Source organism: Eurosta solidaginis, chromosome 2, assembly GCF_040869045.1.
Source record: "Eurosta solidaginis isolate ZX-2024a chromosome 2, ASM4086904v1, whole genome shotgun sequence".
In the NCBI taxonomy this organism is placed as follows: Eukaryota; Metazoa; Arthropoda; class Insecta; order Diptera; family Tephritidae; genus Eurosta; species Eurosta solidaginis.
In genome coordinates this window covers 303,432,738-303,460,263 of record NC_090320.1, presented here as the reverse complement: position 1 = coordinate 303,460,263, position 27,526 = coordinate 303,432,738, and the positions used below count along the sequence as shown (strand labels likewise).

Here is a 27,526-nt window from a genome sequence, read left to right as displayed (position 1 = left end):
AATTATTAATACCGATGTCAAGACGCGTCGTTTGACACCTCTCTCGATATTTTTGTTATTTGGTAGCATATTAGCATTCGACCCCTCAACTAGACTATTACCAAAAATTGAAGAAAAAATACACGAAAATAAACTAGTGTCAATGTATTTGGTCAATAGTGCCATACATTAACGCCGTAGCCATAACCATGCCATAGCCAACCAATTGGTTTTGGGTTGTTCGCCATATCCATTGAGTTGGTGTAGTTTTTTGCAGCTGGTAGCGCCGTTTAAGAATACCGTTAATTCAACGAAGCTGTTTTTAATTTTAATTGTCAAAAGTTAGCTAGCAAGGATTCTTATTTATTTGCATTTTGGAAGTATTCTCCGGTTTTTAATACTTTTTGAACTCATTTTCTTTGTTGAGCAGGTACAATGGCATGTCGCACAAATGGTGAACGAATGGAAATCATGCATTCCATGTGCAAACGAGAACTTGAACAATTACAAACAAATCTATCGAAATACCTATTGGATAGTGAATCTATTATAAGAAATGATATATTTTCAAACTTTGGCAAAGAATCCAATCTTCATCACTTAAGACACACCAATGTGTTTACTCTCTTGGCATACGATCGTTATATGTCTCGGGTGGCTGCAACTATTAATTTAGCACGAAAATTTAATATCCACTTACAACTGCATAATTTGAATAAAATATTAACTGCTGATGTTGGTGTAGACTTGTCACCCGTTTCGTATTTACTCGAAGAGTTCGTTGAGTGGCATAAAGTGTTAAAAGATAATGACGGATGCCTCGATCACAATAGCGAATGGAAATCGTTGCGTAGTGTGGAGGAGGAGGAAACATCTGTGGCGATTTCATTGCAAGATACAAAAGATAACAAGACATATACAGCAGATAAATCAACTGGCGAAAATTATCCATTTGTACGTAAAATAAGTTTTGCCACACCAGAGTCATTGACCATTGAAACTTGGCCAGCATGTGTTCAATTGCTTAATTTGTCAGCCTTTGTAGCTGGTTATCAGTTTGCTGCATTCATAACTTACATTGATGACGCAGCTGCATTAAGTTTTTACGTTTGCCAAATGCGTAATGATATGCTTTACGAGTTGAGTAATATGCTTAATCTGCCTAAGAGCGTACGCATGCCTCCACCAAATGTTGTTTTTGGTATCTCGATTAATAACAAGAGTATATTACGAGGTGTACTATATTTGCAAGATTGCAACAGCAATGATGATAATTTGCAAATACTGCTTATAGATTATGGAGAATTAGTGCCCTTGGATTGTAATGATGTACAATTTTATGATTTACCAAAAGTTTATCGTGAACTGCCTGCACAGTCAATGAAATGTATACTTTTGGGTATTAAAAAATCGGCAGTAGATGACGACAAGGAGACGAATCCACGCTTATTACGTAACAAACTACGTAATTATGAATTTAAAGAAGTCAATTTTGAAGTTGCCAGAAAAACCGGGAGAGTTTTATATGTTTATATAGTTGAAAATAGGGAAGCTGAGAGAACTAAGGATCAGGTAAAATATTTACCTTAGTATATTTGTATAAATATCTCTTTTGTAGGCGAACAACGTATTTAAGTATAAGTAAATTCACGTAAAAGTATATTATGAAAGTTCCCTGACGGCTCCTTAATCCAGGGTGTTACGCGAACCGTGCTTATTGGACGATTTGCAGCAAGGGGATAAACAACGGATATATTCCAATAGATCCTTCCAGGTACCGGTCTACCTGGGGAAGTATTGATGGCCTTACCACAGTAACGGGCACTGCTGTGGCGGACGGCGCTTTCCCCATATTTAATTTTGGACCGCTGGGTCGCCTTGTCGAGCATGTAATTGTATGACCAAGTTGAACGACTCAAAATCTTATTTCACTAAGGATGATTAGACGCCACAGGGTGGTGTCCTATCCCCACTTTTGTTTAATTTCTATATATCCAAGCTACCTTCACCACCGGAAGGAGTCACAATCGTTTCCTACGCCGATGACTGCACAATAATGGCCACAGGCCCAGGCCCAGAGATCGATAAGCTATGCAATAAAATAAACGGCTATCTCCCTGATCTCTCCAGTTTTTTCGCCTCGCGAAACCTGGCATTGTCACCGACTAAATCTTCCGCGACCTTATTTACAACATGGACGCCCCAAATGTCGACCATATTGAACATCCACGTCGATGGCACTACGCTACCGACTGTCCTACACCCCAAAATCTTGGGTGTGACGTTTGATCAGGATCTACATTTTGGTGCGCACGCAACCGCAATTGTTCCGAGAATTCAGAGCCGTAATAAAATCCTCAAATCCCTTGCTGGCAGTACCTGGGGAAAAGATAAAGAAACGCTCATGACCACATACAAAGCAATTAGCCAGCCGATTACGTGCTACGCGTCACCCATATGGTCGCCAAGCCTAAAAACTACCCACTGGAAGAAACTACAGGCCTGCCAAAATACTGCTCTCAGAATCGCCACGGGCTGTCTTCTTATGTCCCCAGAACACCATCTGCATAATGAGGCGAGAATACTCCCCATCAGGGAGAGAAATGAGATGCTGACCAAACAGTTTCTGTTGAATACCCAGAAACCTGGGCATCCCAACAGACATCTGATTGACGAACCAGCACCGCCTAGGGGCCTAAGGAGTCATCTCCGTAAGCATTTTGAGGAAATACGGCACCTGAGAACCCAGCCGTATGAAGCGAAAAAACACAAGCAGGTCCTTGGTGAACTCCATAGACAGGCGTCGGACCTTTATGTCGGGAATTGCCCGGTGAATCCAGTACTTGAAGAAAAATATCAAGAACTCGCGGAAGAGGAACGCATACTCCCCAGGGAAACGCGTGTACCTCTTGCTCAACTTCGTTCTGGATACTGTAACAGGTTAAACTCTTACCTATCCAGAATCAACCCCGACATACAAAATGTATGCCCCGCTTGCAATGTGTCCCCACATGACACCAACCATCTCTTTAATTGTAATGTGGAACCAACGCCTCTAACACCCCTTTCCTTATGGTCCACCCCTGTTGAAACGGCAAGTTTCCTTAGACTCCCGTTAGAGGATATTGATGACAATTTGTGATCGGTCGCGACTATTAGGTGGGGCGAGCATTGCTACAACAACAACAACAACAGAAAAGATATACTGAGTCACAACCCAAGGAAAACAACAACAACCCAAGGAAAACATAAACGCATGTGTCGATCCCGGGAGCCGAGAGTAGTGGAGAGTCAATAAGCTCCGTGTTAGAAAAGCATATCAATGCAAGCGGGGAAGATGAGTGGAGAAGGGTACGGAGCAGAAGAAGTAAGAGAGCTCTGTCGCAGTACCATGAAATATTGACAGAATTGTACAACGCTTGGGACGCAGTGGTCGAGCAAACAAAACTGAAGAGCGAGCGCTTTGAATGAGACGTGATCATTTAGATCGAAGGCAGTTCAAGAGGACCAACCGTCGAACGGCAGAATGAAGAGGCATCGTTCGGCGGAAGGCGACAACGGTGCTTTCAAGAAGAAGAAAGGATCCAGTGCCATGGCCGCGAGGTATAGACAAGACAAGTAGGCCTAACATTTTACATAAAATCTTATTATTCAAAATTGGGTGTATTGGATTTCATTTTGTCTTTTTATGATGGTTAAAATCTTATTTGACGAATAGTTCTCTGAGCGTCGAAATTGAGGACTGTAAGTCTCAATCTTTTTCGCAACGTTCGGAGTACCTCGCGGTAACAATTTTGGACCTCTTATATTTGTGCTTTTTATTAACGATATTGGTTTCTGCTTGAAATATTCTACTTTCCTTTAACATGCAGATAATCTTAAGATATTTCGTAGAATTAATGGCCCCTCTGATTTCGTGCTGCTGCTAATTGAATTAAATAATCTGGTCAATTGGTGTAACGCCAATAATCTTTACCTAAATGTCAAAAAATGTTTTCAAATGTCTTTCCAAATCGTCTAACTAACAAATTATGTCCTATGACATCTCAAGGGTTCAACTGGCTTCTGTCATATAATTTTTTGATTTAGGTGTTGTTTTCGACACTTCTTTCTGTGTTATGCCCTTCCAAGGCTTACAGAAGTAGTTCCAAACCTCCAAAGGCAGGAAAGCAACGCGCGATTCGAGGTGATGGGTAAAGCGCAGAACCCCACAGTATCAACAGTTAAAAGATGGACGGTATGCGTGCTGAAGTCGGAGGATCAGAATCCGAATATACCGACACAGCATTGGAAGGTACTTACTGTGTTTCGGCCTGCGAAAGAGGGCCAGTTCTACATCTTCCGAATAAACAAGCAGGCGGAGGATATATTTCATACGCGGCTTGGCAAAATGGAAAAAATTATGGGCGACTCAGGAAAATAAGTCCCAAGGATAAAAATTCTAACGCGCTAGAAGTGGGCGAAGGGGAAAAGGAAGGTTTAATGTGGCCACATAAATCGTTCCCGAGATGGTCGGGCTGGCACCTTAATGGTGCTGTGGTACCAGAGCGTACCGGATCTGTATCCGGCAAAGGACCATCACATCGATAACACTCCCCAAAGCCTTAGGAGAGCAACCTTATCGCTACAACAACAACAGGAAAGTCATATCAAGGGGAAACATTATCCAGCGACTAATAAAGAAGGAGAATGGGGAATGGTCACGTAATAGTGAGGAGTCCCTTGAGGGGCTTTTCGACACACATTTCCCATCGGGAAGTGCCAGTAATTTTCTTATAATTTTAAAGTAATTCGCCAAGATGTAACTAATTCGATACGTTTTGTAGTTAGGTTAGGTTGAACTGGCGGGTCCATGAGGTCTTTACATAGACTAAATGAGTCCGTAATGTTACCAGAAGTTTTTTTAACGACCAACCTGAAAACCCGTATTAAAAACCTGTCCTCTTGGCAAATACTAGAAGCTTTCTAGGTCATATGCCACTTGCTGCTTCTAGCATTTAAGCTTCTCGCGTGGAAGACTAACACATTCCAGCTTCTCGCATGGCAGACTAACACGTTACAAAAACTCTCTTTATATCTTTGTCAGGCCTATTTTGGAATACGCTTCAATAATTTGGAATCCGCGTTATCAGGTTCATTACATGTTTGTCCCGTCCCCTCATTTTGGAGGAGAACCTCGGCTTAAATCTCTTCGGAGGTATATCGAGCCTTGCATTAATTTTTTTAAGTTTAGATTTGTAGGGTCGTGTGAATATTTTTTACAAACCGATACAAGGTGCAGCATGGGACAGCTGATTATACACTTTTTTTATTTGATTTGAAACATCAACTTCCGGCGCAGTACGATTGTGACATTTCTCCAACGAATTTACAAAAACAAACTACATGGAATTTTTATTTATGTTTGTAGGTATGTCACCATGCATCGTTCCGCATTGGTCTGAAGTTCGGCGTTCTTCAAACAAATTCTGAAAGAATAATCAAAGCAATATAACTTTAACATTTCTCAAAATATTCAGTAAAAAATTAATAATTTCCCAAAACCAGTTGGCATTTACAAAATTAGTATCAGAACTATACTACTTAAGGTAGTTTTCTTCAACAGTTTTCGCTGAAGGGGATTGAATTATTCCCCGTTTTCCATACTTCGTAAAAGCAACCCGCCCTGATTTTTCAATTTGGGAAAATCAAAGCTCTGACATCATTAGAGAACAAACGATGGTTCAACTATATATAATGGAACAAACTTTTGGTAATTGAATCATGACATTTTCGGTATACTGTGCTGATATAAACAGATCCTACAAGCTGCCATATCACTGTAGCGTTTTCCCAGCCGAAATATTAGCCTTATCCAAATCAGAAAAAACACTGGAAGAGAATAGCTTTAACTGCAGCCGTGTTAACTTTTGTATTGACAGCCAAGCATCTAAGTGTGTTAGAGTATAAACAATCCCAGGAAAGAATAGGGACGGGGAAAAGCATACATATATATTGGGTCCCAGGGCATATGGGAATGAAGCTTGCTCCGTAGACGTTTCAATTAGATTAGGCGAGATTAAGAGAAGGCGATAGTGCACATAATCAACCAAGCGGGAGAGGCGTGAACCAAACGCGGGGTGTGTCGAAGATTATGTGTAGGTCTTGCAACTTTAGACTAACAAATTTGCTGCTATCATTAAATATAGATGACTGAAGGCTCATGACGGGTATTCTGAACGGGCTCTGCCTTCTGGCATTACATGCCTTTAAATTAGGCTTGGTCAGTGATAGCAAATGTAGGAAGCGCGGTTTGGAAGAGGAAAGATCGACCCCATTTTGTGCTCCTGCCCTGCGCTTGCCAAGCTAAGACTCCAGCTATTATGCGTGATACAGCTGTCAGATCTAGAATCAGCAAGTGGCATAGGTCATGGTTTTGATAGGGTTTTTCAGTTTGGTCGTTAAATAAACTTCTTGTAACACTACGACTAATTTAGTCTAAGTGGGGTCCTCATGGACCCGCCAGTTCAACCTAAAACTTAAACTAGAGTTTAAACTCGCACTGAAAAACCGGACATTAATGTTGGACGCCAATTAAATAAGTAATGGTTAAACGATTACGGCCGTCCAACAAAGCGCGCCAGTCGTTTCTTTGCTGGGTAAACTGGCGCCAATTGGTTACATCAAGGGAATTTAAATCATTTTTCATTTCGTCCTTCCAGCAGAGTGGGGGCGCTATTTTCCTCCGCTTCCATATGCGTGTCCCGATAAAAATACTTTCTTGGCCGGAGCGTCATCTTTACTTCGCATAACATGGCCTAGCCAGCGTAGCCGCTTCCTTTTAATTCGCTGGACTATGTTGATGTCTGCGCAAAGTTCGTACAGCTCATCATCAAATCTACTTCGGCACTCGCCGTCGCCAACGCGTAGTGATCTGTAAATCTTTCGAAGAGTTTTTCTGCTCCATGCAGGACGGGTACGATAAGTGACTTGTAGACCATGATTTTCGTTTGCCGAGAGAGGAATTTACTTTTTAATTGCCTACCTATTCCGAGGAAGTATTTATTGGCAAGAGTGATTCTTCTTTGGATTTCAGAGCTGATGCTGTTGTGTGTGTTAATGCTGGTTCCCAATTAAACGAAATATTTTACATAGAACATAATTTGTAAAAACTGGCTCGAGGAGTTGCGTGCATAAAGGGATATTTTTACGTTTTGAGATTTGTGTTTTTAACATTCGACCCTTGATCCCTTTTTGCACGCAACTCCTCAATTTTCTCCAGCATCAAATCAAGAAATCACACGATAGGCGATCACCTTGTCTGAAATCTCGTTTAGTTTTGAACGGCTCGGTGAGGCTCTTTCCAATTCCGACTGAGCTGATGATGCTGCTTATAGTGTTAATTATATTTTTTATAAAATTGTATTTATTAATGAAATTATATATATTAACGTTTTGAAAATTTTAAAATAACTCACAAGAAAATTTTCTTTTTAAAATAACATTCAAAATAATGTAATATAAAAATAATTTACAAAATTCTAGTATATTTTACGCATATAGGCAGCTCATTTTCGTTCTGTCGAAGGCTGCTTTAAAATCGACGAAGAGGTGATGTGTGTCAAATCTTTTTTTGCACGACCATGCAAGTCTGGACTTAAGCTTCTCTTAACGAACTGTGATAGTCTTCGATGCGAACAACAGAAAACGTGTTAGTCTTCCACGCGAGCAAGTGAAACGTGTCAGTTGTTGTTGTTTTATTAACGATAAAGACTCCCCGAAAGTTTTGGCGAGTGTTATCGATGTTGATGGTCCTTTGTCGGATATATGTAGATTCGGTACGTTCCGGTAACAAAGCACCATTAAGGTACTATCCCGACCATCTCAGGAACGACTAGTATGACCACATTAAAACTTTTAGGCCATCCCGCCCCCACGCCCTAGTGCCGTGAGGAACTTGGGGTCGACATAGCCTCGACAGCTAAATATATGTAGATATGATGCATTAATATTTATAACAGGATTCTCCTCGCGTGGGTGATAATTGGGTTGCGGAAGCCTTGAAGCGAGAAAGCTTTGTATTGCGCATTATCAGCCCCTTGAATCCCTGAAACTTGTTAGTCTTCAACGCGAACAACTGAAACGTGCCAGTCTTCGACAACTGAAACGTGTTAGTCTTCCATGCGAATAAGTGAAATGTGTTAGTTTTCCATTGGACGGACGATATATTTTATTTCTAAGCCGAAATGAATCCGAAATTTTTTGTTCTCATAGATAAATCAAAATACGGAATTAGGGCCATTTTAGGGTTACACTTACACTGATGGTGGTAACCCCACCCCAGGGCCATTTTAGGTAAACTAGTCAATCCAATAAGTTATAGTCTAGAAATTAAAGGGATTGCTTTTGAGTGCTATTGCAGTATGGTTGCAGTGATTGAGTTGCCATTTTGTAGGGAAATATTCAAAGCACCATAAATTAGAAGGAACGGTTTGGCTTAATATCTTCTGGCGTATATCGCTGTTAATGCTGGTTGTTCAATGAGATACCGCTGAAGAAAATTCGATACAAAGAAAGACTGCAGACCAATGAACTTAAGTGCATATACTTGAATATTAACAGCATAGTATCAAACAAATGTGAACTGGAAGTGTTGGCTGAAGTACATACACCAAGTATCATATTATGTTCGGAAACGTGTACAACGAAAGATGTTGAAGACAGCGAATTAGAAATAGCATCGTATAATATGGTTAGATGCGACTCGCACAGCAGGCATACAGGAGGAGTACTAGTGTATGTTCATAGGACAGTGGAGATAAATGTAATTTATAATGCTATCAATATGAACTTATGGTGCATTATAATAAAATTGAAAAAGGTCTATAAAAAGTGGCAAATAGGGGTTCTGTATCATTCACCAAGCACAAGTGATGCAGCGTTTATCGAGTACCTAAATGAAATATTAATCGATAAATTTGAAAGAATTTTAATATAAACATGACATATAATTCTGTTAAATTCCTCTGCCCGACACAAGAATTCTGTTAAATTCCTCTGCCCGACACAAGAATTCTGTTAAATTCCTCTGCCCAACACAAGAATTCTGTTAAATTCCTCTGCCCGACACAAGAATTGTGTTAAATTCCTCTGCCCGACACAAGAATTCTGTTAAATTCCTCTGCCCAACACAAGAATTCTGTTAAATTCTTCTGCCCGACTCAAGAATTCTGCTATCACTCAAAGGTCTGCTGTCCTCCTGCTGTCTGAACAGAATTCTTGTGTTGGGGCATATAGTACAAAATTGAATGAGATATTTTCTGTGATGGGTATGACCCAAAAAGTAGAATTTAATACTCGAATTACAGATGCAAGTGCATCTAAAATTGATTTATTATATTCAAATTCAGATGAAATACAGTGCAATAATTTGCCTGCATACAAAATTTCAGATCACGAAACAATAATGTTCAATATTAAAACGTCTAAATCATACCAGATGAGAATGACCAAGAAAATCACAGCATGGGATAAATATAATAGTGAAATCTTAATAAGCATCCTGAGATCATGTAACTTCAACATAAATGAAAACCTACTAATTGATGAGAAAGTCGAATTAGTGAACAACATAATAATGCAAGCTATGGAAAGTTTAACGTATGAAAAAAGAAGTTCATGTCAAGCTTATGAATAAATGGTACGACAGAGAACTGTCGCAAATGAATAAATGCAAATATAATAATTATAAGCTTGCGATACAAACAGGTGATTGGAACGAATATAAAAATATAAATCGTATCTACAAAAAGCTAGTAAAAATAAAGAAAGTTAAATATATGGAAAATAAAGTCGAAATGAATGAAAATAACGCCAGAGAAATGTGGAAACATCTTAAGCAAGCGGTTTGCTTAACGAGAGATAACGAAGGGATTAAAAAGGCGATAATAGATGGTATGATGGTAGAAAATGAAACTAAATAGGTTCTTTATAAATAGCGTAATAGAAATTAATAACATCATAGAACCTTGCCGTGTAGCACTAAGTGATGTACAAGTCAATTCTAGATTAAAGTTTGCCAAAATAACAACAGATGAAGTTATTAATATTCTGAAAGAGTTCAAATATAAAATAGGCGGCAGAAAACTTATATCTGATGGAGTACTTAAAGACTGTATATCGTATACAGGATATTTCTACGCACAAATAATAACAGCCTAGAAGAGGGTCTTGTACCAGAAAAGTGGAAAACGTCAGCGGTGATACCAGTGGAAAAAGTTAAAAAGACAGTAAAACCTGAAGAACTTAGACCCATAAACACCCTGCCTAGTGATTGTAAAATACTTGAAGCTTATGTTAAGAACCAGTTAACGAAATACCTTGAAGATAATAATATACTAGCCCACCAGCAGTCAGGCTTTAGAAAGAAACATTCATGTGAGACAGCTCTTAATTTGGTGATACATGACTGGAAAGAAGAGTTAAATAAAAAAAAAGTGGTTGTTTCAGTCTTCCTAGACCTCAAACGAGCTTTTGAAACAGTGGATAGGGAGATCTTAATCAAAAAAATGGAACGTATTGGTATAACTGGTATAGAACTTGACTGGTTTCGCAGCTATTTGAAGCAGAGGAGACAGAAAACGGTTATAAATACCGTCATGTCTGATGAATTGGAAGTACCCATAGGGTTACCACAAGGCTCAGTTTTGGCACCGATACTGTTCTTAATTTATATTAATGATATAGTTAACGCTATTGAAGGTTGTGAAATTAAACTATTCGCTGATGATGCATTAATAATGATTAGTGAGAATAATATTAATTCTGCACTTTCTAAAATACAACATGAACTGAACAACCTGTATAAATGGTTGTGCGGAAATAGACTGAAACTTAATATAAATAAAACGAAATTTATGATAATACCAAGGAGGAACGTTAATGAGGATATAATTGGTTTAAAAATAAATGATGAAAGCATACAAAAAGTTGACAGTATAAAATATTTGGGAATTATAATTGATAACAAACTCAAGTTTGAAGAACATATAAACTACACAGTCCAGAAAGTTGCGAAAAAAATTGGGGTTATGCAGAGAACATCCAAATATATTCAAAAAAAGTACAACATAATTATATATAAGTCCATTATAGAACCGCACTTTGTAAACTGCCCATCTATTCTATTCATTGTGTCAGACAAAGAAATAGATAAACTTCAAAAGATGCAAAACAGATGTATGAGATTTATTCTTAAAAAACCTAGAGATACTCGTACGGCTGATATGCTGAGAAGTTTGAACTGGTTAAGTGTAAAGCAAAAGATTTTTTTTCACGCTATGAAGTTTATATTTAATATTAAAAGTGAAAATGTACCTGAATATCTAAGTAAAAACGTAGTATTAGTTAAGCAAACACATAACATTAATACAAGGAATAAACACAATTTCAAACTGCCTTTATTCAGAACTGAAATAGATCAGCAAAATATTTTTTATAAAGGTCTAAAAAGTTTCAATGAACTGCCTATAGATATAAAAAGTTGTAATGAAATCGGAGCTTTTAAAGCAAAACTTTATGAATATTGTAAAACCTTAGCAATAAGATAGTAAATTGTAATATAATTTAATTTATGAATTAGGCTTTTTTGCCGTAATAAATAAATGAAATTAAAAATGAAATGTTTCACTGGAGCTTATTTTTATAACTTTCATGAAAATGAAATGGCTAATTAAGTTTGTCACGAATATAAAAATTGCAAGTCTTTATAGGAGAAGAAGACCCACCAATGAGTATAAGTGTGTCCGCCTGTCTGTTTGAACGCAAACTAGTCCCTCAATTTTTGTGATATCTTCATGAAATCGGGTTACCGGGTATATTTTGGTGTCGGATTAGACATTTGTCGGAACCGACCGGATCGGACCACTATAGCATATATGCCCCATACAACCGACTTTCAGAAAAGAGGTTTTTTGTAATATCTCCCCAGTTTTTCAGTTAGTATCTTCAAATTTCACCAAATGCTTGCGTATATGACATTCGTTTGATTGAAAAAATCATAGAGATCGGTCGTATATATAGTATATACCCCATAAAAATCGATTGTTAAAATAAGGAGCTTTTCATCATTTCTGCCCCATTTTCAAAGCTATGTATATCATGCAGGCCGTAAGAAACGCGAAACTTATCACACAAAGTACCGATCTATTTTTTATTTCATATTAATCGAAAATATCGCTTAAGTATGTACATACATGTACATATAAAACGTATCTTTTACAGCCGATTATTACGAATGGGATAAGATTATTTTTCAGCTCCATTCATGAAAGGCACAGCCGAGCCAAAGACAGTCCCATCCTTACTTTTCGTTTTTATTTTGATGTAATTTTGATGCGTTACTTATTTTAGGCTTATAAACGAACAAATGCATCAACGAATCCGTTTTTGAACTCATTTGACGAAAATCCAACTGATGATAATCAACTGCAAAGAGTAAAGTTTGGTAGCAATAATAATTTAAAATTCCTATCAAGCCCGCGGGTGCATGATGTTCTCATAAGTGATATAATATACTTAGAAATTTTACATATTGCCCAACCAAATTGTTTTTATGGACAAATACTCAAAGAGAAAACAGAACAACTGGAACAATTATTTTGGAATACAGAAGAAGTTGCATTGGAGCAGAAGTTGAACCAACCTCCCGAACTGGGTGATTTGGTATTGGCGCAATATGCTAAAGATGAATTCTGGTATCGTGCTAAGGTGATTGGCATTGAAGATGAAAATATATATAAGGTAAACAAATGTTTTTTTATGTGTATGAATTAAGCGGGGATTGCCCTCGTTGGTTTTAAATTTATGAAAATATTTACTTGAAGCAATTTTTAATTTATAGTTTATGTAATAATTTGGGAAAAATTTAAAGAACGTGACATCAGGACGGACACCTGTCGCCTTGTTTTCTCAAATTATTAAATAATTTTGTTAGTATTTACTATAACAGATATGATTAAATATTGTTTTTTTTTTCACATGATGAAGGTGTTTTATGTGGACTATGGCAATACGGAGTTGGTACCACTCAAAAGTATGGTTAAATGTAACAATATCCAAGAAACGGAGCCATCTCGTGCCGTACTATGTCGCTTTGCTGGTATAAGCGACACAACTGATGGCGATGAGTTTCGCTTTAAGGAAGCTGTTCAAATGTTGGTTGTTATGTTGTTAAATCAACGTATCAAAGTGCAAGTTGTAGAAAAAATGAATAACGATGAGTTGATTGTGCAATTGTTGGATAACGAATTTGCCGATACGACGCAAATGATGGTGAATTTGAGTTATGCAAAAGCGATTTGAAAGGTCGTACATAAAATGTGTTTTGAGTTCAACCTCTAAAAACATAAAACAAAGTTTGATTAAAACAAAGCATTTAATGCTATAAATTTGGAAAGAGCTATCCTAATAAAAAGATAGTAACTTGAAGTTTTTGATAAAACACGGACGTATCTCAAACATCGACTAATAAAGTATCTGCGAAATCATTTATAAAGTAAATAGTAAAAAAGGTTGAAATTGAAAACAATAACTTTTTACGCAGAAAAGTAAAAAATTAAGGTGAATTTATGTCCTTTTCACAATTCGCAAACGAATTACATTCGAACTGAAATATAGCGTTATATATCTTCTGCAGTGTAGTTATAGTTTTGCAACGTTTTAACCTGCTTCGTGAGATATGGCTTCATTAACGATTTCGCTGAGATACGACCTTTTTAACAGAATGTCTAAGACATGTCCTTGTAAACTTTTAAGTTACGACCTTTCTATTAGTATAGGTCGATATGTATGTACGTATAGCTTTTTAATAAGTTTGACTATTTTGAGCCTAAATATATAATAATAATGATAAGTTTGATACTTGTGCACATTAAGTCACCATTACTTATCTTAATTTTTTTGGGTACTAAAAACAACGCAGAACAAGATTTTACGTTACTGAAATATTACTGCATCGGTGTATGTATGTATATTGCTGGTACCCCCTCTGTACCGTGGCAAACATCGAAGTGCCGATATATTGCTGTTTTTGCTTTCGACAAGAGAATGTACCTAAAGCTTTTCTTGTTATAGTAACATATATTGGTACAATCACCTCTGCCAAGAATTTTTTCTGATAATTTTATCGTCTTTCGTCTAGATGTAACTAATTCGATGCGTTTTGTAGTTACTAAGGCGATATACATAAACCGATTTCACAAACAAAAAAATACTTTAAAGGAACTTTTTTCCTCCAAGCAGATATTGAGGCCATAAATAACTGTAATGTTTTGAATTTCCGTTTATTTAAAAAAAAATTTGAGAACTATTTTTTCAATTAAATGTGTTTCCTTTCCTGAAGACGTTATGATGCATGACTAGAGATAGGAAAGGGGTAAACACCCAAATGGTACATACCCGGTAAATTGGTTATATATGGTAAAAATGGGTAACTACCCAAATAATAGCACAAAAGAAGGGCAAAAGTAATCTTTTGAAAAATATGGGAAACAAACACAAATTCAATCCAAAATGTACCCAATTTGTCCTATATTGGTGGGTAGTTATCCATTACGCAATCGGTTGAATTAATTTTAATCTGTAATCCAGCGTTTTTCAAAAATATTTAGCCAATAATGCATGCCGTTGCAAAAATTGAATTTACCCAGTAAACATTTTAAGTCAAAAAAGAGTCTGAAAAATATCTAAATTAGAGCGTTTACAGTCGGTATGTGCTCATTTGGGAGGCCGAAGCCAATGTATTTCCCTTCTTGCAATGGTCGTCCTATATGAGCCTATTAACGTATATCATTTGAGTCTAAATAAGAATCCGACATAAGTCTTAAAAGGCGTTTAAACAGCTCAAATTATACTCTACTTGAACTATCCGGCGTCATTTTTAACTCTAATAAACTCTGATTATCTGACACCTATATGGCCTATTTATTAGGCATTGCTGTTGTTGTTGTAGCGATAAGGTTGCTCCCCGAAGGCTTGGGGGAGTGTTATCGATGTGATGGTCCTTTGCCGGATACAGATCCGGTACGCTCCGGTAACACAGCACCATTAAGGTGCTAGCCCGACCATCTCGGGAACGATTTATATGGCCACATTAAACCTTCAGGTCATCCCTCCCTCCCCACCCCCAAGTTCCATGAGGAGCTTGGGGTCGCCAGAGTCTCGTCTGTTAGTGAAACAGGATTCGCCGCGTATAGGTGAGGTTGACAATTGTGTTTGGAGAAGCTGTATATTGCGCTGGCAACCTGAAGGGTTGCGCTACACAGCCCCTTGAATCTGGTAATTTAGTCGCCTCTTACGACAGGCATACTTACCGCGGGTATATTCTGACCCCCTAACCTGCTGGGGGTATTTATTAGGCATCGTCAGCACTTATTGGGGTCATATATAGTTCGACACACTTGGACAGAGCGTGGCAGCTTTGCGGTCACATTAAAAGTGTCGAGAAGCGTCCATGAGCGGAAAAACGTCAATGCTTATACAAAAAAAAAAAAGAATAGCAAGGGCAACAATAGTGTACAAATGTAATTCATTTTGTATTAAAATGAAAAATTGTCGAAACACAGTTTCAAAATTTGTTCCAAAATAGTTGATAAATGATAATATTTGCATGTTAGGTTAGGAGCTTTTAGGCCGTTAAATAAAAGGCAAAAATTAAGGGCTTCATTCTGTATTGCGAACGATAGCTCAGACGAACGATTCGTCTCAAAATGATTTCGTCTAGCAATGGTATTCTCTATCATTTTCGTTCAGCCTTTATGTTGCTAACTTTATGTCAAACAAGAAGGCGAAAGCAATTGTCAAATGATAAGTTGCCATCGTTTAACATAGTGCAAATACACTTTCATTTCGTCTGTGAGGCGAAACGAATGTTCGTTTCGTAATAGTGTATGAAGCCCTAAATTTTCTTTTACCCTCCTATGCGTTTCGACGCTTTTCTGATTCCTACTTTGCTCACTTATTTTGGACTCGTTTCGGATTCTTAAATTATGAGCGCCGTGAGCATGTTTGAGGGGTAGCTTTGTTTGCGTAAATATGTGTACCCTATAAACATTCTCTTACAGTTCTGGAGTTCAATATGGGTCCGAAGAATATCAGCTTCAAATGTGCTATCACCTTAGAGCCTTTTATGACTCCAATTTGATGAAATTATGAAAAAACGAAAAATATTAAAATCAGTGAACTGGCAGCACCGCAATAAAAACTCAGAAATTTTTCTGCGACAATTTATTCTAAATAAAAACATAATTAATTCAACTAACACTTATTTAATTTCTATCTTATCCTCATGGGAGTTTTATCACAACAATTTTCTCCCCTATGTTTTCCGCTTCGGATATATGAAAAAAATTCTTTCTAAAACCTCTGAAGTAGTTTCATTAAAAGACTCAGAACTAGCAGTATATGACGCCAATAAGGCTCATATATGATATCGGAAGGAGGCCTGTATAAGACTTATGTTAGAGGCAAAATATGAGCATATAGCATTCGCTTCAGGCTCCTAAATGAGTTCATAACGAGTGCAAACGATCCAAAGTTTGGACTCCTTTCAGGGAGTATCTCAGATATATGCATGTGTTTGTGCGTTGCTCTCCGCTGCTTGTATGGTCACATTTATAGACATAATGATTGACTTGTTGATGTGCATACAAGTCACTGCTTAGTATTGGCTTAGAGATTATAGTATCCCTTAGCGTTGCTAATATTCGTCACAATATGTTATTAACTCAAAAGTCGTGTTTTTTGAGTTATGACACTATTAAAGTAAATGAGCGATATGTTTATTATTGGGAGCTTTCAACGAACACATACGTTGCAAATATATTTCCGCCAGTTGAGTGAAGGAAATTTTTTTTTTATGAACGGCGAGTTGAGCCAACTGCTAAATGAAATAATTATCCCTAAATTTTAAGGAAAAGGTTTTCTGTAATAATTGTTTAGAATTCCCCATAATATTAAGAAGAAAAATGTCAAATAACTGCCAGACAGCAGACAAACACGTTGAGAGAATGTAGCGAAAAAAAATTTCAGCTCAGTAATTTGACGTAAAACTCCAACCGTTGAGTGGATCAAAGATACTCAACAGTACTTTCAGAAAGTTATCACTCACCGACTGATCAACAATTGTGTTCGCTGAAAGTCCCCAATGAAAGGTGAAAAACTTCTAAATTTTTCATTGACCTATGCAGGGCTACTTCGAGCCGTAACAGTTAAAATGACGTAAGTGACAAGATTTTAGATAATCAGTATACTATGTGCGATGACAAATAGCAGCAAAAATTATTAACAGGGCCCGTATTACGTGTTACGATCAGTGACTGAAAACCATTTTTACTCAAACGACAACTACGCAACTGTCAAGCTTTTTCTAAAAATTATAATAAATTATGGATCTGACGAGTACTATTTGTCGCTAGTTCAAATATGCCATTAATCCAATCCCCCATTTCAAAGCTATTGTGATTTAAAAAATTAGTTTCGATCACGGATCGTAACACGTAATACGGGCCCTGATTTTATTTAATTTTTTATATATTTTTTCGTTCATTTTGAAAAAAAAAAAGCTTCATGAAAACTTTCACATTTTTATTGTGAATTTTCAGAAACTTTGTCCAACCCCTTCTGGAACAAAAAATAAACGAGTTTGCAGTGTCTGGAAACGTGTAAAAATACTCCATGAAGGTTTACGGAAGTGTTGTGGATGTGGCCTTTGCCGCGTATGGGCCCCATACGCCACGTTACTGGTACCTTGAGGTGCCAGCATACCAGCCTTGAATTTTTGGATTTGTGGAATTAAGTTGCCTCTTACGTAGGCATGCTCTACCCCGAGTTTATTCTAATCCACTCAACTCGCTTATTATTATTATTATTGTTATTATCATTATTATTATTATTATTATTATTACACAAGCTGTGGCAAATTGTAGACAGAAAATAATAACTTTTTGAATAACCATTTTTGAATAGAATAAATCGTTAATTTTTATTTAAATGTGTTCATATTTCTGTACTGTTTTTTTAAATGGAAAATTCAATACATGACCATGCACGTACATATGGATAAATTATAAAAGTGGTTTACATATAATATTTAAATTTTCATTGGCCTTAAGTGAGGGCTGTTGTTTAAGGCAATAAACAAATGAGTTTTCTCTTAGTTCTTCAATTCTCAATAAGTTATATGTATGTTGTACATATTAACAATATGCAATATGTAATAACTTAATATTCGCGCGCATACATGTATATATGTACATTCGTAAGTTTGTGAATATACATACATTCGTACATATGTATACACTTACGGTCATAAAAAAAGCCGACGACAATGTGTTCCCTGTTACATCGTTTCTACGGTCATTACAGCTACGTAACGAAACTTTTTAGTTATTGTGATTAACATCGACAGTTCCTTAACTCATTAGGTGGTATCTTAAGGCGAGAAAGCTAGAAAGTTCCTAGCAGTTTGCGTAAAATCAAAAATGTTTCATAAAAGTAATATTTTTATCATTGAAAAAGAAAATTAATATAATTGTTTACGAAGGACAAATCACGCAAAATATGGAAATAGTAGGCGGAGTACATTACATTATTCTTAAAAAGATTATGGACGAAATACTTTAAATAGGTGACTATCTATCCTCTCATTTTCGAAGTGGACGACCATGAAAGGCCAATGTAGGTGTTGATAGGAATATCGTCATCATGGCTCTTCTGAATACATTTAAAACTGCTCTAGAAACTTCCGCGGAATTGAATTATAAAATAAACATGACAACTACAATAGCAACGGCACTGTTTCTCTTGTAAAAAACGAATTTAATGGCACATGGCTAAAAAAACCCACTTTCCACCACAAAAAAGCGATCCCGCACGCTAACTGTTATTTTAAAAATATAAATTGGACAGGGAACGATTGGCCTTGATTCATATTCTCTTATGAGTGCATACTAAGTTTAAGGCCCGGTTTTGAAGTAGTTGGTTAAGCTAAGCTTAAACTAAGTTTCCTCAAACTCTAGTCAAATTTAAACTCCAGTTAAACTACGGAGCAGTTTTTCAATCACAGTTTAAGGCCGCCTTTGGGGTATGCTTTTTGTGCGGCAACATTGGTTCTTTATTATCTAGATAATTTGTAGATACGGCAACAGCTGGACTTTGTTTACCCAACAAACAATAAAAAAAAATTCTCCAGCGAAATATTTATCTAGTTCCGGAAGTGATATCCAGCATTAATTATTCTTAAACCAGATAGTTCTCGAGTTGATATCCAACTTCATTCTCCAACGACTGCCAACTTTTGAGAAATTTTTTAAAATTAAAAGTTTTCGAGTTGATCTCCAACGTCATTAATATTTTCCAATTATTATCCTAATTTCGAGAGATTTTGAGAAATGTACAGTTCTCAAATGTATATTAAACACATTTCTCCAGTTGATATCCTACATTGCATATCGAGCTGAGGTGGAGATGAAAAAAATCTCCAAGGTGGTACCACCAAAACCAGCAGCTGTTTATTGTGAGAAATAAACACCTGGTTGATATCATTAATGAAGCATAATTAATCAAAAATAAATTATATATATTTTATTTTATTTTCGGGAAAATACTGTAGTATGGAATCTAACATTTGAGTCCAGTTAGAGAATTAAATTTTTTTAACTTAAGTAATAGCATTTTTTGCTTTATAAAAAAATCCCTCTTCTGCTAAGTACGCTATGATTCTCGAGTAGAGCCACTGTTCGAGACAACCCTTCCCGAAATTTCCTCTGCCCGACACCAGAATTCTGTTAAATTCTCTGCCCGAAACAAGAATTCTGTTATCAGACAGCAGTGATAGAGTTTAACCCTGCCAGATCGGCCGCTTAAGCTCACCTTAAACTTCAGTTAAAGCATACTGAAAAACTGCAGAGTTTGTTTAAGCGAAGTTTAACTGACAAACTGAGTTGAACTTGTACTGAAAAACCGGGCCTTAATCAGTTAAGGTTCGCGATGCGTAGTAAGTCCCAAAAGTCAGGGAGATTGAGTCAAAACTGCGTTAAGGCAACAGTGAAGGATTCTCCGTATATAATGGTGTGGAACGCATTGAAAACCGCGAGAGTCGCTTAGATTTTTTTTAATGGAGAGTTAAACTAACTCCGCCGCCTACATTGACAGCATTCAAGACGGCATCTCCCCAAAAATTTGGTGCTAATCGACCACAGTAATCTGAACGCAGCTGCGAATCCATATTTTGGTATTTTTGGGGCTAACCACGCATTACAAAACTGAATTGAGTTTATTTATTTTCCGCTATTCTGAAAATATGACTCGTCGCCAGTCCCTCCGAGGCCAGTTTCTTTTTCGCAGAACCAGTTTAGTAGGGGGAAGGATTTTTGTACTAAGAGCTGGTTTTATTCTATCCAGGGACCATCTAATTATTGTACCTCAAGTGACGGCGGACCAACAATATTATAATTTTCATGTTTATACTATCCTTCAATTCCGCGAAAGTTTCTGAAACAATTTTAAATGTATTCAGAGGAGCTATCCTGACGATATTCCTGTTAACGCGTTCAGTGGTCTTTCGTGGTCGTCCACTTTGATACCGTGTGAATAAAGTTCCCTATTCAATATAATTCGTCCAGAATCTCCTTAGGGATAATTCATTATAATGTTCTCCGCTGACGCTTTCCATATTTTGCGTAATTGGTTCTTTTTAGACAATTATATTATGCCCCTATTGCCGTTTACAACTTAAATTAGTTGGGTTGTAATTAAAACAACTCAACTTTTAGACAACTCAACTCCTGTTTGTATTACGAATTACAACTTATTTCAGTTGAACTTGAATTGAGTTGGCAACTTCAGAAAGTGCTGATTTGACAGATAAATGAACAGCTGATCAATTTGTGGAGGAAATTTAAGCATTTACGAAATAAAAGCAAAAATCTATTTTATAATGGCGAAAATGTTGGTGATTGACATGTCGCGAATGCGGAAAACATTCGCGTGATGATTCCAATCCCTTGGAACTACCAAGCACCAAGTAAGAAAATGTTTAAGTGACAAATGATCAGCTTCTTATGAAATTATTTTGCAGATTTGAAAGGAAGCATTTTGCTCATTACTAAACAAAATTAAGGACCATTTCTGCATACGCCTTCGTATTTTAAAATTATGCGCCACACTCCGATTCCTTGCTGACGGCAGCTATCAAATATGCTGTGGAAATGATTTTGGTGTTAGACTGGTTTTAGATATTATTGAGGAGCATATTTGTGCGAAGTGGATTAAAACCCAAACAGCAACAATTGTATTTTACTCTAAAACAGGATTCCTAAGAGTAGTAATTAGTATCAATGGGACTCATGTTCGCATTATTTCACCTATTTTGGCTGCATCCGAACTGCGGCCAGCCTCGTCCAACTTCCGAATGTCGCTCCATAGAGTCAAAAAATTATTCAATGTAATCCTGCGATTAAACGGTGTTTTTTCCATACAAAATTATTGTTTATTTCTTGATTAAAAAAGGTTTAATTAACGGCTTTCAATTTTTTGTTTTTTTTAGGTAACGTTTTATGAGGCCGTGCACCAGTTAACTCTTATCAAAGGTGGTACCAAAAGACGTGTTTCGATCTCCGTTTTTAGGATTCTAAAGCGGAAATTATAAATTTTTTTATTATTTTATTTTTGTTAAAAATTAGGTGGTGAACCGTCTTCTAAAAATTAACATTTTTTCAAAACAACTGCAAAATTGTATGAGACAACTGCTAGTAATCAGTTGTAAGATTTTGAAGTCTTTGACAACTACACCAACACAAGGTTGTAAACGGCAATGCCACAAAAAGTTGTTAGACTAGACAACTCAACCGACATTTTTTTTTACAGGTTGAGTTGTAATCCGTAATACCAAATTGCGAAATTTCAACCCAATCAGAGTTAAGTTGTAAACGGCAATAGGGGCATTATTTTTTTCTTCAAGGATAAAATTATTACTTATATGAAATATAGTTGATTTTACGAAAACTGCTAGGGACTTTCTAATTTTCGCGCCTTAAAATACCACATAATGAGTTATGGAATTCTCGATATTAGCCGTGTCTTTTTTTTTCACGCGTTTACGTTTACGTTTGCGCGTAAAAAGAAAAAGCTTATCCTGCCTTAAGCTGGAGACATTGGTGCTTTATCGGTAACCGTATCGGTAACCTTTTAACAGCTGATTCGACCAACCTTATGAGAATCAATGCAATCGATTATTGGTGCCGCTAAGGTCGTAACCGTATCGTAGCCAACCAATTGGGTTTTGGTTTACCGTCGTAACGATAAACAGCTGATTACGTTAGGGATACGGATACAGCGATACGACATACGGCACCAATGACTCCGGCTTTAGATAATGCTTACGAGACCAATCTAGCGGCAGTGGTTAAATAACTAGCTACAGCACAGGGTGTACGGAAAAGCCCAGACACAAACCTCTGTTGAATGGTTGTGTATAACATCTAGCTGAATCAGTTGCAATGAATAGTGCATACATAACATTTTTAGAGGTGAAACATAGAATTAGTGTTGAGGGTTGAGGTGTGTAGTAATATGAATAACGTCGTTGATTAATATATTTTATTTTGATCTTTTAACTCTTTTTTTTGTTTTACAAATTTCGAAGAATAAAAATTTTTGATAATTGAAAAATCAATATTGAAAATTAAAATATTGATAAAACATATTAAAATTGCAAAGTTCAAAGTAACTTAGAGCTTCATTCTGTATTGCGATAGCTCAGACATACGATTCGCCTCCAAACGATTTCGTCTAATAATGGTATTCTCTATCATTTTCGTTCGGCCTTTACGCCCCTTACTTTATTTTAAAGGTGAAGGTGAAATCAATTGTCAAAAGATATGATGCAATCGTTTAACATAGTGCAAAAATATACTACCGATTCGTCTCGGAGGCGACGCGAACGTTCGTTTCGTAATAGAGAATAAGGCCCTTAAACAGAAAGTTAAATAAAAATAATAAGAACCCTACATTACTCCCCCTGTTAAACTAATTAAAAGTAATTTTCTTTTTGGTTTTAAACGATCAGCAGCAATATTTTTTATATCGTCATTTATTTCCATCTTGACATTTTTTATGTCTTTTACGATAACCTTATAAGGACCCTCGTATGGATGTTGTAAAGCATGTTTGTTTACAACACGCACAAAAACAAACTTACAGTCTTTTAAGTCCTTTGGAATAAAAATATTAGAAGAATTTTGATGATGGACTAAATTTGATCTAAAATTTTTAAAGTGTTCACGAAAACTATTTAAGACATCGGATGAACTTAAATTTTCATTAACCGAGACAAAAGGCTCACCAGGTAACCGTAAATTTTGACCACAAACCATTTCTGCAGGTGTAGCCGAAACATCTTCTTGAAAGTTGATCGCAAACCTAGAAGTATTATCGGCAACTCTTGATACCAATCTCTGAGCACATTTCTAGCCATAATTGATGATTTTAACGTTCCAACATTCCATTAGCTTGAGGATGGTAGGTAGATGTTGTTATATGATGACTCCCAAGTAATTTAGTTAGTTCCGGGAACAAATTTGATGTGAACTGAGTGACCTGATCTGTTGTTATTTCTAAAGGAACGCCAAAACGAGAAATATATTCATTAAAAAATTTCTTTGCAATAGTTGCAGCAGAAATATCTTTTAATGGATATGCCCCCGACCAACGAGTAAATCTATCAATTAAAGTAAAAATATATCGATGTCCTTTTGATATTGATAAAGGGCCTACAATATCCAAATGGATATGCTCAAATCTACTTACTTTTTGGTATTGGAATTTTGAAAATAGGTGTTTTGTATGACGATAAACCTTCGACTTTTGGCAACCGATACATTCTCGAGACCATAGATTAATTTGTTTGTTCATATTTGGCCAAAAAAATTTTTTAATTATTAGTCTACGAGTAGCCTTTGTACCTGGATGTGATATTCCATGTAACATTTTAAAAATCGGTTTTCTTAAATTATATGGAACATACGGCCGGGGATATTCACCCGAAATTTCACACTAAATATTAAAATTTAGTACATGAATTTTTATTAACTTAAGGTTATTAAAATTTTGACTGTTCGTCAGTTCATTTAGTTCATTATCTTTCTGTTGTTCATTTTGTAAAACTTTAAAATTTATCTCTGAATTTTTAATTGAATCAACTTCAAAAGCTCGTGACAATGTGTCAGCTACAACATTATCTTCCTCCTATCTTTTATATATCTACTGTATATCATTAGTAAATTGCGCAACAAATTCGAGATGTCTTGTTTGCCTAGGGCTGCGCTCCGTTTTTGAGCTTAAAGCAAAAGTTAATGGTTTGTGGTCCGTGTAAATCGTAAACTTTCGCCCTTTTAAAAGGTATCTAAAATGCTTGATGAAACATATTAAAATTAAAAAGTTCAAAGTAACTTAAACAGAAAGTTAAATAAAAACAAATAATACTAAGAACCCTACAAGGTGAAACATAGACACATACATATTTCAGTTACATCTGAGTATAATGCGTGTTGAAATTTAGTAGTACTAATTTTATGCGCAGCAATTTCAGAGGTATATTTAAAGTTTGACGCTTAGCGTCCATATAAATTTTAAGCGTAAACGTCTATAGATGTAAAAAAAAACACAGCTATTGACCACAATACCTGAAAAGTTTCGTTACGCAGCTGTAGTGACTGTAGAAACGCCGTAACAGGGCAAACAGTTTCCTCGGATTTTTTTGTTGACCGTAAGTGTAGCAATATGTAATTGCGCTCCCCAATGCGGTCCAAAGTTGAAAACCTGCCTCCCACCTCAAACTTTTTAAATATTTCCCTTTGTAGTTGGCCCTCTCTCTCACATTCTCTTCCTATGGTATTTCTCTGGCTACATGGCCCACAATGCGCTTAGTACAATTAAAATTGTTGACTCGCGAAGACGTTAGAAACTTACGCCAGTTCCTGTTGCTATTTCGCTATTAATGTTTTATATATAAATAAAAAAAAAAAGAAATTGTTTCGTGTTTCAATTTCGACGTTGTCGCTTCAGTGTGCTCCAAATCGTTAACGCTATTTACCGCTAACAAATCTCTTTTATACAAATCTATTTCGACTTTTAAAAATGCATTGATATGTATTCGTAATATTGGAAAATTTTCAAAGCCAAAAAAAATTACTAAGAAAGTGTTCAAAGTTGGCAAAAATAGACGCATTATTATCATAAAAAAGTGTAAATAAGTATATATTAATGTAAATACAATGTTGATGTGCATCGTGTTTATGGAAGTGCGGTTGCTGCAAAGTATTATAATGAATAAATTATTTCCCTAAATCAAAACCAATGTCATAATAAAGTTGTAGGTAATTTTTGGTAATATGTCGGTGATGTTTTTTAAAAACATTTTACGAAAATAAAGAAGTTTTTGATGGTTATATAAACCGGGTTTATTTGAGAATTATTTAAAAACACTCATATCATTAAAAATGTATGTATGTATGCCCCATATGCACATGTATGTACATATTTACTTTGTATATGTACATTGTACATATATATGTACAGTGGTGGCCAAATCATATGCAACTAACATGCTATTTACAAAAATATGTACATATTTTATAATTAAAATTTACAGAATGTTGATTTAATGGGAAATTACATTACTTTCGATTGTACATATTTATTTTGTTTTCAAACGCAAAGTATTTGTTCCCTTAAAAAAAGATAAACTCCCATTTTTATATCAACCCTAAAGGAGCATGTAAAAAACAAATGCAACTCTTCAAAGTAGTGTAGGTAACACTACTGTAACGGTATTTTATTCGTTGCCTTTGATTTAACTGTCCCTCAAAATAGCTTGTATACTGCGTATAATATATTATCAAACGTTCCTGTAAATAAATAAGTATGTTTATTTAAATAAAGGTTCGCGGTTCTGATAATGGCAAGATCAAATTTGGAATTGAACTTCGGAAGAGAATTATTGCAGATTTTCAGACAGGAATGGCACAGAAAGACATTTGTTGCAAAATATAGCATACACAAAAGTACCATTACGCGTGTAATAAAAAGGTTTGTTATAAGAAAAGAGGTTGCTGTTATTCATCGAGGAGGCGCATACGCAAAACAAAGGACAGACAACTTGATAGTACAACTGGCAAAAAAGAATTCTGAAATTGTTCCAAGACAAATAAACGATTTAAATTTGCAACTATCCACGAGAAGTGTGCGTAGACGCCTTTTAAAAGCTTCATTGTGAGGTTGCCGCCCTGCACACAAACCTATGATTTCAGTGAAGAACAAGGCAAAGCGTTTGAAATTTGTCAAGGAGTATCTAAATTGGCCGATCAGCAAATGGAAAGCAGTCCTCTTCAGCGATGAGTCAAAATTTAGCTTGATAGGCAGTGATGGAATGTCTTATGTGAGAACACCAGTGAATAAAGAAGAACACAGCTAAGCATGGTGGAGCCAATATAATGGTGTGTGGCTGCTTTACTGCAAACCGAGTTGGACCATTACATAAAATTTATGGAATTATGGACCATTACGCCTACAAAAATATTTTGGAAGAAGTAATGCTGCCATATGCTGAATTGGAAATGCCGGTACGTTGGGTCTTCCAACAGGATAATGATTCGAAGCACACGGAAAAATATGTTAAGTTTTGGTTTAGAACATATAAAGTTAATGTTATGGAATGGCCACCACAGTCCCCGGATCTCAATCCGATTGAGAACTTGTGGGAAATGGTTAACAGGCGGATAGATAGGACTAGCATTAGAAATGACGATGCACTTTTTAATAAACTTCAAGAAGCCTGGAAATCGATCCCGATGAAAACCATCGATAATTTAATTGCGTCAGTGCCAAAACGATGCACCGAAGTCATAAAATGCAATGGGTTTGCAACAAAATACTAGTTTTGCTATTTTTCACAATAACAACAAAAAGTTGCATTTGTTTTGTCGACATACTTTTTAAGTTTAAGTTATAAAGGTAAAAAATTTCTCTTATATCAGAATTAATTTTGTTTAATTTAAAAATATATATTAAAAGTGTACATGCAAAACTTAAATAAATTAACTTTTAATCAATATTCTGCAAAGTTTGAAGATAAAGTACATACAATTTTTCGTAAATACCTTGTTTGTTGCATATGATATGGCCACCACTGTACTGATAAAGTACATACAATTTTTCGTAAGTACCTTGTTTGTTGCATATGATATGGCCACCACTGTACATATGTATGTACACAAATATCGCACCTTTGATAAGGAAGTCAATTTGAGTTTTAAATTAAAATTGTTTGCTTCATAGTCCTCCTACCATCTCCGCCATATTTGTCACACTTGTTTTTAATTTTCCGTTTGGCTAAATTTAATTTCTTCACCAAGTGATTTAATTTTTGTTAAAATTTCAGTAGAATGTTTTGAATTACATCCCACTCAGCATTTAGGTGAATAAATTTTGAATTTCCCTACATATCAATACA

At 36.0% G+C, this 27,526-nt stretch overlaps 2 protein-coding genes and 1 long non-coding RNA gene across 16 annotated transcripts in view; all 3 read left to right on the top strand.

The window, feature by feature from the left end:
• The first annotated feature begins 284 nt into the window (after positions 1-284).
• LOC137241347 (tudor domain-containing protein 1-like) lies at positions 285-17,957 on the top strand. Of its 2 annotated transcripts, XM_067768854.1 has the most exons (4): positions 285-1,551; positions 12,370-12,759; positions 13,006-13,290; positions 17,619-17,957. In XM_067768854.1, the coding sequence occupies exons 1-4, from the start codon at positions 415-417 to the stop codon at positions 17,766-17,768; spliced, it is 1,962 nt and encodes a 653-aa protein (XP_067624955.1). In that variant the 5' UTR covers positions 285-414; the 3' UTR covers positions 17,769-17,957. The 2 variants fall into 2 exon arrangements, with proteins under 2 accessions (XP_067624955.1, XP_067624956.1); XM_067768855.1 differs by lacking the exon at positions 17,619-17,957 and having other exon boundaries at positions 286-1,551; positions 13,006-13,886.
• A 2,952-nt stretch (positions 17,958-20,909) lies between these two features.
• Positions 20,910-21,545, top strand: LOC137242899 (uncharacterized). The gene is made up of 2 exons (XR_010950399.1): positions 20,910-21,040; positions 21,095-21,545. It is a non-coding gene; the product is annotated as an uncharacterized lncRNA (long non-coding RNA).
• A 3,401-nt stretch (positions 21,546-24,946) lies between these two features.
• The window catches only part of SLC5A11 (Sodium/solute co-transporter-like 5A11), a 72,738-nt gene continuing 70,158 nt past the window's right edge, over positions 24,947-27,526 (top strand). For 8 of the 13 annotated variants that reach the window (XR_010949976.1, XR_010949973.1, XR_010949979.1 and 5 more), the window contains exon 1: positions 24,947-25,391. The gene's annotated coding sequence lies outside the window, so the exon portion shown is untranslated. The other 5 variants (XR_010949974.1, XR_010949969.1, XR_010949972.1 and 2 more) reach the window with 4 other exon arrangements.

Bases quoted from the DNA above. Each gene is read 5' to 3' on its own strand.
- LOC137241347 (XM_067768854.1), top strand. From the start codon at position 415: ATGGCATGTCGCACAAATGGTGAACGAATGGAAATCATGCATTCCATG. The intron at 12,760-13,005 runs GTAAACAAATGT...CACATGATGAAG, and splicing joins AAGATGAAAATATATATAAG to GTGTTTTATGTGGACTATGG. The intron at 13,291-17,618 runs GTGAATTTGAGT...GTGAATTTTCAG, and splicing joins CCGATACGACGCAAATGATG to AAACTTTGTCCAACCCCTTC.